The 14,043-nt window shown below is 37.2% G+C and overlaps 1 protein-coding gene across 2 annotated transcripts in view; it reads right to left on the bottom strand.

The window, feature by feature from the left end:
• LOC110335694 (contactin-associated protein like 5-3) overlaps nucleotides 1-14,043 on the bottom strand; it is a 514,066-nt gene that overhangs the window by 307,355 nt on the left and 192,668 nt on the right. The window contains exon 7 of one of the 2 annotated variants that reach the window (XM_029531381.1): nucleotides 8,020-8,163. In XM_029531381.1, coding sequence (XP_029387241.1) covers nucleotides 8,020-8,163 — 144 coding nt within the window. The remainder of the gene's footprint in view (nucleotides 1-8,019; nucleotides 8,164-14,043) is intronic. The other variant, XM_021217999.1, reaches the window with a different exon arrangement.

Here is a 14,043-nt window from a genome sequence, read left to right as displayed (position 1 = left end):
CTCCTGGGCAGGAGAGGCGCAGGACGATAGGGTCCAGCTCATGGTATTTGTTCTAACGATTAAAAGAAGTGCATACAGAACTGGGAAACCATAACAGCTTCCAAATAAAAGACAATTCAATAGTGAACTGCAGTTGTTTCAGTAAAGACCACTGCTCATTTTTTTCAGCCACTCAGGAGTGAGTGTTCTATGCTACATTGTTCCTTTACCAGACACAGTACCTCTTGAAACACTAAAGTGATGGTTTTCAGGGGGAAGGGCTTTTAGGAAGTGCCTAGATCCTGATTGGACTCTTGATCCTATGAAGACCTAGTTAGAAGTAGAGTATAGTTATTCTAAAAGTTGATCATCTCGTCACTCAGCATGATGGTCTCTGAGATCCTACAAAACTGTCAGAAATAAATTATAGTTGATTATAGGCCTCCTGATTTATAGAATTTCATTTCAGCTGACCAAATGAATTAAGATAATGAATGATCACTGTGATCACTTACTGTACTATTATTCAATGTTCACCCACATTATTCTTCTGACCTTGAACTATTTCATCTCAATTTCTCCAAGGAAGAAAGGAGGTGAGGTTCAGGAAATGAACAACTTAGAAATCATTTTTCACAAGTTCGAGGAGCACACAGAAGAGAGGCAGGCAGTATGAATGTCAGACTGATTAAATGGCAGAGAAATATAGTCATCATCAAGGGAATGTATCATTTATCACAGCTCACACTCACAGAGATGAAACGAGAACTCTGTACAAACTGAAGAGATTATAATTTCATTAGGCAGAAGGAATTTGTTTCTGAGCAACTTTGATGAATGTCTGGGTAATAAGAAAATGGATATTGTCCCTAGGATATATGTGTCATGTGTGTGTATGTGTGTCTGTCTGTCTGTCTGTCTGTCTGTCTGTCTGTCTGTCTGTCTGTCTGTCATTCTGTCTGTCTGCTGACTGTATGTGAGTCTGGGTTTCTGTGATTGTCTGTGTGTGCAAACACATGCAAATTCCTTCAAGCTCTTATACATTTGTACACTTATCTCTTAGTGGTAGTTTCTCTTGGCAGCAGAGATACCAGAAATAAATAACTACACATTATTAAGTTTCATCTCAACACAGGCACAGACAAATAATGACACACTTCACAAGTGCCTACTGCCTGCTCATTTATATGTCTAGTTTACTCAGTTCCACAAGAAAATGTCCTATATGTTCCTATTCCCAAAAGTCATGGTTTAAAAAAGTCAATCATTCAGTCAAGTAAAGACTGGGCTGATCATTAAATTCCTCATAGTTGAAAGAGATAGATAGAGTTGTAATAATACAGCTATTTCAAGGCAAATAGTAAGTCACACACTTTAGGGACAAACTATAATTCAGATACAATCAAATACATGGATGATTTGTGTGACCCCATTCCTGCACTTTGTAATATAGCAGGTTAGTATGGACTCACATGCAACTTCATCTGAGTAGGTTGCTAGATCTTTTATCAGTGGCCTAGGATGCAAGGTACTCAAGGTAAATATTGTTAGCTATGAATTGGTAATCCATGTTGATGAACTTCACATTGACCCGTGAAAGGAGTTACTGTACTTCTCTCTTATAGGTAGAAGACACCAGTATGTGGTCCGTGCCCAAGGCTGTATAATGGAGCCTCTATACTTTCCACCAGAGTGTCAGAAGACTTATTTATGGGACCTTTCACTGAGGAGATCAACAGGCCTCACCTAGAGTAAATGAAAATTACACTATGTTGTGATTCTTCTGCCGTGTTAGCCACATAGATGAGATGGCCCTGGTATGTGTTCACCGTTGGCCTCTGTTCATAAACAGCCTTGACTTCACTTATCTGGAGAGAGCCACATACACATAATTTGACTGGGTCCACGGGCTTTACAGCTAATTCTATAACTTGAAGGCTTGTTTGAGCTATTTGTCATTTTCTCCTCTTTGCTGAAAGAAAACCAACTTGTTATGTATGCAACTGCATGATAATGTGTAGACACACATTTGTAGGCCAAAACACAAACTAGAGTCTCATTCCTCAGCGAGTTCCAGCTCTTCTATGTGTGTGTGTGTGTGTGTGTGTGTGTGTGTGAGAGAGAGAGAGAGAGAGAGAGAGAGAGAGAGAGAGAGAGAGAGAGAGACTCAATTTCCTGAAAACAACGAACCAGTCTAGACTAGTTGATTAGTGAACACTAGGGATAACGCACTCATGCTTTTGGCTGTTTTATTTGTGGCTGTTTTGTTTGTGGCTGTTTTGTTTATGGCTGTTTTGTTTACGGCTGTTTTGCTTATGGCTGTTTTTATTTTTAGTTGTTGTTTACTTATTTGTTGTTTTTCTTTTGTGGGTTCTGGAGATGAGACTGAAGTCCCTGTGTTTGAAAATCATGCAGCTTATTGACTTTACAATACTTATACATATTCATTAAAAAAAAATCTTTTGAAGCACCTACATGAAGAGAATGGGTCTTCAGCCAATGACCAAATAATTACTTCTCTCTCCTTATGTCAAAGGAAAAAATGTACACTCACAAAGAAAAGTCTCAAAAAATATCATTCTTTATAGCACACAGGATTTAAATTAATGATGCTCAGGAAGCTATCAGGGCAACATGCTTCCTGTAGTATGTGCATAATAATCCACATTACAGCTTCCACACACACATTTCAATGGGCCATTTTATTTCTGATTATTTATTATATGGAACTGTATTAACATGGGGTAGTGTATGTGAGGAAGAATAACTGGATATATTTTTATGTCTACTTTAAGCTGTTAGTTTTACTGCATTCTGAAATGTGGAAGATTCTCCTGTAGTCAAATCGAGCTACAAAGACTAAATTGAATGATCCCCATGGATAAATCTCCAGGGAATGCGAAGGTCCCATAAGAAAGAGATGACAGATTGCAAGGGGGAATGCAACCTGAATACAGCCTATTTTGAAGCTTAAAAGAAAGGCTTGTAAGGGACAGAAAGGACAGGATTTCCTTGAGCCTTGAGTCATAATTACAGACAATCTGTAGTTAGTATAAAGATTGTTACAACTTGTTAGCATTTTGATTGAGGATTAACCTATAAAGGAAATGATGTAGAGTTTACAGACATCCAGAAATCTGCATTGTCTTTCCTCATTCTATCACATCTCATTTTCAGTTATTCTACTTACTTAATTATTGAATTTAACATATCTCATCATTAATGATCACAAGCCATGTTTCTCTAGCTGCTTCATTGCCAGCAATCTGTTAATTAGGACAAGATCTGATTGGAGCCTGCTATGACAGTTGGCAGGCCTGCAAAAGGAGGCCTAGCCTCATCCCAGCAGACCAGGAATAAAGCACCAGTGAACTATGACTTCACGTCTGCAGGGTACACCACAAGGCTGGACTAGATTACTTAATCAGAAGCACACATACATACAACTCAACACACATACCCAGATACACAAAAACACAGATACACAAACAGACATACACACAGTCACACATGCACATGAGAATATACACACAGGCATACACACATGCATGGGCATGAACTGCTGTGAAGGCCTAAAAGAGTCTGAACTCTTTTTCGGGTGACTTAAAGGCTTTTTCCTTCATACCTTTACCTACACAAGGTGGCTGCCCACCTCAGGATTAAAGAAGTCTCTTTCTTCATAGTGCCCTCCCCATGCGACATGTGCTGTAAGGGTTTATCTCTAATTCTCTCCCTCCTCAGACCTGATCATAGCTGTTTAAAGAGTGAGACTTCTTTACCTAATAATGCATGTTCTGAATGGATAATTATGTCTTAGATTTTTTTTCTAAGACTCTGCTCTTTCTTTTCAATGTCTAACAAATGATATTTTCTAGAATGCTATGTAATGAATTTCCCTTTGTGGATGCAGCCTTGGAGAACACAGATATGGCTAAATAAGGCACAGCTAAATTCTCCTTGTCTCGGATTCAGTATGGATAGATGTCAGAGTGAAAGAACAGCTGATCGATCACATCTTGATTCACAACCATGAGGCATATCCACTTTTCTAGGTTCTCTAGAGAAATATACCACCAGAGTCAGTGCTAGAAAGGGATGCCTTATCATGGGCCTGCAGAGGCGCCCTCTTCCCCCATACCTCACCATATATCCACTAAAACCTGCTCTCTTTATGGTTTTATTTTTATTGATTGATTGATTGATTGATTGATTGATTTACTTATTTATTTTTGAGACAGGGGTTCTCTGTATAGCTCTGGCTGTCCTGGAACTCACTTTGTTAAACCAGGCTGGCCTCGAACCTCGAACTCAGAAATCCACCTGCCTCTGCCTCCCAAGTGCTTGGATCAAAGGCATGTGCCACCACTGCCTAGCTCTTTATGTTTTTATAAACACATCACAAACTGTAACAAAAAAAATCAAATATAACAGATGAGTAAGGAAACATAATGTCTTAGTAACAAACACAAAGTCTTAATAAGAAAATGAAAGATATAAAAAAAAACAGATGAACATGTTAGAAATTCAGAATACAGTGGGATGAGCTTCTAATATCCACATAATAAGATGGGGTGTAACTATGTGCCTGTAACCCCAGTACTGATTGATATGGAAACCATAAGATCATTGGAATTTGTTGGCTGCCAGTCAGCATTAAGTTCAATGAGAACCCTTGTCTCAGGGCAAAAGTACTGGACACAAAAGAGCACACACATCCTTCTGTGGCCTTAGTACATACATAAATGTGAATGTCCTTGCATATACATATGCATAACACACACACACACACACACACAGAGAGAGAGTTTAAAAATTAAGAGATGCAAAAACAATGAGAAATATAGAACAGAGCATTGGAAAATGTATACCACCAATTGAATATAATATGCCAAATATACACAAATTGTAATTGTTTAGTTAAAACAACATATAAACTAAAGTAGCTTGACAGGGTATAATAAAAAGATAATGTTGTTCAGAAAAAAAAAAAGATGACACTCACTATAAAAGTACAGAAAAGTATAGAAGCTTCAGAAATGGTTCAGTGCTCGAGTGTATATGGCTTTTGTAGAGAATCAAAGCCTAGTTCTAAACACCCATATCAGTTTTGACAGATCTTACAACTGCCAATAGCGAGAAACTGAGGAACTGAGGAACTGAGAAAAACCTAAACAGGAAGTGCCAAGAAAGCCCAACCATGCCATATTACACTCAACTTCTAGCATCAAAGACAGACTTTGATATAACATAGCCCCCACAGGAATACAAACAAACAAACAACAATCTGGTACAATTCATTTGTCCTGAGACCACATGGAAGAGAGTAACCCAAATAGACAAAAAACTGAATTCTCACACCCACAGCATGGAAAAGCAGACAAACTAAAATAATGGGCGGAGTTGGAACCTGGGTGGGGAATATTATATGGCCTTTTATGAGTCAGGTGTTATTTTGATTATCTTCCATCCTCCCTTGTGCCTAATAATACAATCGCTTGGCTTTCTTTCCAAATATTAAACTACACCATAAAAAACAAATAAATACAAAATCTTTTTCTCTTTAATATTCTAAAATATTTGGAGAAGTTAAAGCAAATCCAACTGATAAGGTTCTAAATACAAAAAAAAAAGAGAGAGAATGGTATTTAACACAATCAAATATAGATAAGAGAAGGATGGGTGGATTTATAAAGATGTAACCTTTCTATATTTCAGATACATGGATAAAAGCCCAAAAAGATCACTAACAGAATGCATATATATATATATATATATATATATATATATATATATATGCACACACACACACATATATATATATATATACATACACACACACACACACACATATATATAGCGGAAAGCAGAGACAAAAGCTTTAGAGAGATACACTGACATACCAAAATGAAATTCCAAAATCCATTCAACACACATATTATTTTATAAATTAAAGGGAAGAATTAAAACAACAGAATAAACAGAAGGCAGAACTATCAAACAACATAATCAGCAGAACTATAAATAAATATTTAAGCTCCCACATGCCAATAATTGTATTAAATAAAAACAGCTCAAGTATACTAAATAACGTTTAAAATTAATATTAAAATTTACAACCCAACCAATGTCAACAAAAAGTAGTGATACAGACAATGTAAAAGAAAAACAATGGGAATACCCCTATAGAATGCAAATAATGAAAAGAGTGTGCTGGCCCTGGTGGCACACCTCTTTAATGACCGCACTTGAATGGCAGAGAAAGCATATCTCTGAGTTCAAGACCAGCCTGAACAACAGAGCATGTTTCAGGACAGCCAGAGCTCCACAGAAAAACTCTGTCTCAAAACTAACCAAATAAAAAACAAAATTTAAAAAGTAAAATAAAACAAAAACAAAAAGAGAGCTCATATATCACTATTACTGTCAGGTATAGTACACTTCAGTGTAAAGTTACTACCAAAGAGAGAAAATACTATTAAATGGCAAACATATCCCTCTACCATCAACAAATAGTACTAAACAGAACTCCACATGTGGTTTCAGCAAACAACCCAAGAACTAGAAGAAATCCTTAATTATAATATAAATATTATATAATATTATATATAATATTATATATATATAAATTATATATAATATAATATATATAATTTTATATAATATAATATAAATCCTTAATTATATTGGTTAGTATACATATTACTAAGCCTGTCAACATTAACTGACATAACATAGTGGACTTGGGAAACCTCATTAGATGAGCTACAGGAAATTAATGGACACTAAGAGTTTTCTCCAGGAACAAGCCCCTTCATAGGTTGTCCACTCTCAAGCAGTCAGCCATAAAGAGATATGCATATGAGTAACAATAAATGGACTCAGTAGGTTTGTGTGTGTGTGTGTGTGTTTAATAATACAAAAGAGGCTTTAAATTTGAAACGGAATGCAGGCAGATATAGGAATGTAGGAGAAATTTGAGGGAGGTGGGAAAATTCAAGAATAATCTTTTTAAAGACTCCTTATAAAACTCAATATGTGTTAGAGAAAATAGATGTTAGTAAATCGGAGAGGATTTTAATCCAATATGATCATTAGTGATCCACAAGGAACCCCTAAGACACTAACATTGCAGTAGCATTTAAAGGGTCCTGCTTAATATAACCAGTAAGTAGTCATATAATGTCCTAGCTATGGAATGCAACAGGACCTGTACTTTCATTGAATGTCTTAGAAATTGTAAAGAATTTCCACATTAGTCTGCATAGATTTCAAAGAAAGTTTCATTCTCTGAATGTTTTTACTTAACTTTACCAGTGAAATGTTTTGCAGCTCTTCTTTCTTACCTGGTTCTATTGGATTGTAAAATCAGCTAGACCATGAGAATTGTTTTATTTCATTTTTAATTTTTGAGGTATGACCTAATGTAGCAATGGATTGTCTCAGAGTTGCTGTGTAATGGAGCATGACCTAAAATTCTTATCTGCCTGGTTTCACTGCTCACATGCTGGGACTACAGGTGTGCAGCACCATGTGAATTGTGGTTTCTTCATAGACTCACATATGTGAATGGTTAGTATCTAGGAGTCATCAGTGTTTGGGAAGGTTGTAGAACCTTCAGGAGGTCTAGCTTGCTGTAGGTTGGTCCCTGGCTGACGCCCTGGAACTTTGGTAGCCTGGACTTTTGTCCTGTTCGCGCTGCCTCTTAAGTGCAGATTGGATATTACCAAACAGCCTCTTACTTCTAATTCCATGTCTTCTATGCCATGATGAAATGTATTCTCTCATATTATGAGGCAGAATAAAGCCTTATGACTTTAAAATTGTTTCTTGTCAGGCCTGTTAGAAACTTGACTGACACACGTTTTTTATGCTGTAGCAGGGGTACATGCTAGATCAGCATTCTTCCAACTGAAGTACATAACCAGCCTTGGCTGGTAAAAATTGTCAGTGCAAAAGAAACACAGTGTGAAGAGGTTGAATACCAGAAGCAGGACTTAGCCAAAGTCCACAAACTACCGGGTAATAAAGACAGACACTTACCACTGAGTAAATCTGATGCTTGCGTCTTTTAGCCAAGTCAATTATGTTCACTCCATTGTAGTAAAGGTTTTCTATACAGCCACGGAAGTTTTTCTTTAAAAAGGTCCCAGGTTTGCTTGGTACTGGAATTCCTCCAAAACTGAGCTTTATGAGGGAAGAAAAAAAAATCAACTCTTACTCACTAAGAAGTAGGCATGTAAGGGAAGCATGCTTCTGTAGATTTATTTGTATGTGTGATCCAAGTGGCTTTAGTAATTACAGATACCACTTGATTACTCATTTAATAGGATACTGATTAGTCTATGTAAAATACCTGTAATTGCTTGCCTCTTAAGAACTTACTATACAAGCCATTTTCATTTCTTCCTTAAAACTTGTTAATACTAAACAAAACAGTAGTTGACGGTGAAAAGAAGAAAAAATGATCACCATTGTTACGTTTATCAGTAGCACATCAGCAGAGAGGATGAAACCATAAAACAGCTAAGGAATGAAGTGGATCCTTGCTCCCCCAAAGTGAAACCTAGTGTTAAAATCCACATCATCAAAGAGCTTATATACACAAAGTTCTCCTGCTGCTGTCTATAGAGATAAGCTATTGAAATATTACAAAATGCCCTATAGATTTGATATACAATTAAGACTCAGCATAATGAAACTGTTAGCATGATCATTATCAATAATGCAAATTTTGATTGTAAAGTACAATAATTATTATTGGTTGTGAAGTATGTATTCAGTGATTATACAAGGGCAAGGAAATGCTAGTGGGCAAAAGCACTATACACAAAGGCACCTAGATCCCTTACAAAATTAGCAAGAAAAAAAAAAAAGGAAAATGATGTAACATACATTTGTGGTCCCACCTCTGCTATTAATAGATGGGAGGCAAGGCCAGGAAAAAATTCAGAATCTCAATAACCAGTTAGTTTGTAGTAACAATAAACACTTAAATCATAAGAGACTCAGTATCAAAGTAAAAAAGTAAACAACTACTTGAAATTGTCCTCTGACCTCCATAGGCACTTTATTGCATATCAATGCACGTGTGCCTACACACACACACACACACACACACACACACACACACACACACACACACTACATTTTAATGGTGGATGTCTGGGATGATTAAAAGATGTTAGTTTTCTGTACTCTGTATATTTTCAGTAAAATAACAGAAATAATTTATGATGGATATAGTAAAGGACAAAATACTTGTAGGAATACTGACCCTGCTGTGCAAGACAAGAAGATAGTAACTATCTTCTCCCTCAGCAACGAGTTTTGCTCCTTTGCTCAGAAATGCCATATAACCCAGGACTCTCTTCCTCCTTGTATTTCTTTCCTGTCCCCTCTCTCTCCCTCTTCCCTTCTCTTCCTCCTCTCTCTCTCCTTCCCTCTCTCCCCCTCTTTCTCCCCTTCTTCCTCTTTCCCTCTTTCTCCCCCTTTCCTCCTTCTGGTCTCTCTCTCCCTCTCCCCTCTCTCTCCTCTTCTTTCCTAATTTTTAAAAATTATTTTATTAGATATTTTCTTCATTTACATTTCAAAGGCTTTCCCAAATAGTCCCCTATACCCCCCCCCCGCCTTGCTCCCCTGCCCACTCACTCCCACTTCTTGGCCCTGGCATTCCCCTATATGGGGCATATAAAGTTTGCAAGAAGAATGTAATCTTTTTCCATCTTGGGACCAGATTTCATCTTAGAAAAAAAAAAATCCTAAGAACTTGACCCCAGCTAAACCCAAACTGCAGTCAAGTACCAGGAAAGACCCCATGACTTGACCTTGCCCATAGCCCAGAGTTATTTCCTAAACACTCTCTAGCCACTCTCTAACCACAGCCAATCAAGGTAAGCCTGATTGTTTCAGATATGATTTCAGATCGTTTGTGATTGTTCACAGTTTTGCATCAGAGCACCCACCTGTCGGCCTACAATAGTCACTCTATTAGATGCTTCCCAGGCTGGACACCCCCTCACTTGATCCCATTTCCTATAAAAACTTGTCCCACTGAAGGTTCAGGCCTGATTCACCAAACCCTCGTGCTGTGTCAGGGTCAGCAGTGACTAAGCCCAAACTGTAGTTTGTAATTGTGTTTGCATCAGAGTTGGCTCTTGTGTGTGTGTGTGTGTGCGTGTGCGTGTGCGTGTGCGTGTGCGTGTGCGTGTGTGTGTGTGTGTGTGTGTGTGTGTGTGTTTGGGGGGGCTGAACAAAGCACAACACTCTGTTTCTCCTATTTCTTATCTCTCTCTTTCTCCTCTCTTTCTTGTCTCCTTTTCCTCTCTCACACCTCTTTCATTGCCCCTCCTCTCTCTTGCATGTACAATGTTAGAGGAGGATGTGTTTTTCCAACCATAGCATCTTCTTTCCATCTTTCTCATCATTAGTCAGACATGAAGGGCTGGGCCCAGATATTTTTGTTTGTTTGTTTGTTTGTTTCTTATATGTTACAAATAATTTTAAATGTTTCTCACCATTATGGTGCTGTATTCTCTTTATTATTATTTTCTTCTGCATTACATTCTAAGCATAGTCATGATGCTTTCATATATCTTTAAATGAGAAGTGCTTACTTATCTCTAACTCTATATGTGTTAATTTCTATATGTGTATAATTTCCTTGAATTTTAGTGTGCAATCAAGGGATATGCACAAAACACTTTATTCTGCAATTTCATTTTCTGTACTTTTATTTTATCTTATCTTATTGATCAAAATCTCATAAACCTAGCCAAAATGTTTTTAAAAATTTTAAAGAATAACAATATACTACTTTCAAGTAAAAACTATGCAAATAACAACAACTTCCAATTCTACAAAACAGTGATTGTGACTTCCTCATTAAGAAAATAGTTTTCCACTCATTCTTCATTCTTTATGTTAGTGATTTATTTCATCTTTATTGATATATGTTAAAAGAATGAAATATAATTTTGTCCTTTGGTTTTTAAAAAATGAATATTGTAGCACATAAAAACATGTTTATTATATCAGTAAGTTGAATTGTAACACAGTCTTAAGTTCACATACTCACTGTGAATTTATTGAACTGCTCTATATTTTACTTACCTTAAAATGGACAGATAAACATTTTAAGCAACAAATCAATTTGTTTTAATTTTTTGTTCAAGTTTTGTATCATATGAACTAAGGAATTTATTGATTTTATAATAGTTTGTAAATCTTGACAAATATCTAAATATACCCATGAAAATGTTGATAACTTATTTACAAAGGCATTTCTGATATTAACTAAGTAATTATAATGTGAGCATTTTCATTTTTAAAATGTATGCTTTTAGTTTGTTATTTTTACAAGAATTAATTTGGTAACATGGAAAGGGGAGGTGGGAGGGGTGGCTTGATGAGGGAGCACACTCTTAGAGGCAAAGGAGAAAGAGGATCAGATAGGGGCTTGCAGGGGATACCAGGAAGGGGACAACATTTGAAATGTAAATAAATAAGATAGTCAATTAATAAAAAGACATAAGTTAGTTTTATGTTTATTATTTTGAACAGCTAATAGTAATTTTGTTCTCTTAATTGTTATTTTAGCTACCTTTAATTTCTAAAAGAATTTCATTCTTTTTAACATATATCTCAGCTTCATACATAGAAATTATTGGCTATAGGACAGTTCTTGAAAAGACTAAAAGAGAATTAAAAGGTATTGTCTTTTCAATACTATGAGTTTTGACCAAAATATTTAGGGTAGGAATATAGTAGAAGAGATATATGGAAAAAACTGAATATAACAAAGCTGTGATCTCATGTTGCATAGAAGGGGAGCTTTCTAAATTGTTGTATGGAAAATTTGGAAAGGGTCTTTGAGGGGATAGCAGTAAAGCAGGGTGGGGTATGGGGCCTTCATCTCTGATCTTTTCTGAGGCTAGTAAGGAGGAAGAAAGCACTACTAACAGTAAATATGACTGAACCAAATGAAGAGTCACTAAAGAGCAAACATCTGGGCATTTCTATGAAATGTTTTCTAGACTGGTTTAATTAATGTAGTACTATTCATTAGTGGAATTGTGAACTGTCACACACACACACACACACACTCAAAAGAAAGAAAGAAAGAAAGAAAGAAAGAAAGAAAGAAAGAAAGAAAGAAAGAAAGAAAGAAAGAAAGAAAGAAAGAAAGAAAGTTAGTTGTACATAGTACTTGACATTCTCTGCTGTTTGACCCTGGATGCAATATGCGTAGCTGCCTCAGTCTGTTTCCATGCCTTCCTTGACATGGTGTCTTCTGTCCTCAAATTGTGAGCCCAAACCAAACCTTCCTCCCTTAAGTTACATTCTGCCCCACCAATATGTAAAATAGCTAAGAACACATTCATGTTGTGGTTCTTAAATCCATTGTGTTACAAGACTATCAGAGTGGCTTGATATTCAGAATGGCTTCAGAATAAAAGAGCTTGGTGGGTGGGACAAAGTGTGGAAGGTGTGAGAGGTGTAAGGCTATGACTTAGTAACTCTTTTAAGTGTGCAAAATACCCTGAGAATAAGAAGGGAGGTTTAATGTACTGAGCCTCTCAGAAAATGCACAAGTGGCAAATAACTGTATTGAGAGAGCTCATGAGATTCTCTTCACATACTATACCATGGAAAACATCACATACAAAAGCAACCAAAGTTAGCATAGGATTTTAATGGACCCAAAGCAGCTGAATATACTAGGTTACATTTCCAGGTAGAATAAGTAAATTTCATGTCTGTGGAGATACCATGTCAGCCATCAATTTGATTAACAGCCTACAGAAAAGAAATGAGGAATTCTTTACTGTAGATAGCTTTAAGAAAGCATCACCGAGCATCTACTTCTGTGTTTGCCAGACAGCTATCGGATGGAACACAGGGTCCCCAATGGAGGAGCTAGAGAAAGTGCCCAAGGAGCTGAAGGGGGCTGCAACCCTATAGGTGGAACAACAATATGAACTAACCAGTACCCCCTGAGCTTGTGTCTCTAGCTGTATATGTAGCAGAAGATGGCCTAGTCAGCCATCATTGGGAAGAGAGGCCCTTGGTCTTGCAAATTTTATATGCCCCATACAGGCGAACTCCAGGGCCAAGAAGTAGGAGTGGGTGGGTAGGGGAGCAGGGCGGAGGGAGGNTATAGGGAACTTTGGGGATAGCATTTGAAATGTAAATAAAGAAAATATCTAATAATAAAAGAAAAAAGAAAGATTCAATGAATTATTAGGCAGTGTCTTAGTTAAATTTATACACTTTCACCATGACCCAGACTAGCATTATTCCTCAAAATATTAACTAAGGGACTGTTCATACTACATTGGCCTGTGGCTATATGTTGAGAGATTGTCTTGATTGCTTATTGGTGTGGGAAGACCCACTGTTGGCAGTACCATGCCTAAGCAGGTGAATCTAGGATATATAAGAATGCTAGTTGAGGGTCCTGAGGTTATAGGAACTCCACAGGAAGACCAACAAAGTCAACTAACCTGAAATCTTGGGTGCTCTGGGAGCTCTAAGAGACTGAACCATGAACCAAAGACTATACATGGGCACAAATTAAGCCAACTACACATAGGTAGCAGATGTGCAGCTTGGTCTTCATGTAGGTCTTACAGCAACTGGAGCAGGGGCTATTTCTCTCTGTGGAATCATCTCCCCTGCCTGCACTTCTTTGTTTGACCTCAGTGTGAGAGGAAGTGACTAGCCCTATAGTGACTTGGTTTGCCAAGGTAGGAGGATTGCAGGAGAGGTCCACCCTCTCAGAGAAGAATGGAAAGGAGGATGGGAGTAGGTACTAAATGAGATTGTGATTCAGAGGGGGAGACAGTGACTATGATGTAAAGTGGATAGATAGATAGATAGATAGATAGATAGATAGATAGATAGATAGATAGATAGACAGACAGACAGACCGACCGACCGACCGACCGACCGACCGACCGACCGACCGACCGACAGACAGACAGACAGACAGACAGACAGACAGACAGACAGACAGACAGATAGATAGATAGATAGATAGATAGATAGATAGATAGATAGATAGAT

Source organism: Mus pahari, chromosome 18 (assembly GCF_900095145.1).
Source record: "Mus pahari chromosome 18, PAHARI_EIJ_v1.1, whole genome shotgun sequence".
NCBI lineage: Eukaryota > Metazoa > Chordata > Mammalia > Rodentia > Muridae > Mus > Mus pahari.
This window is presented reverse-complemented; position numbering and strand designations above follow the sequence as displayed.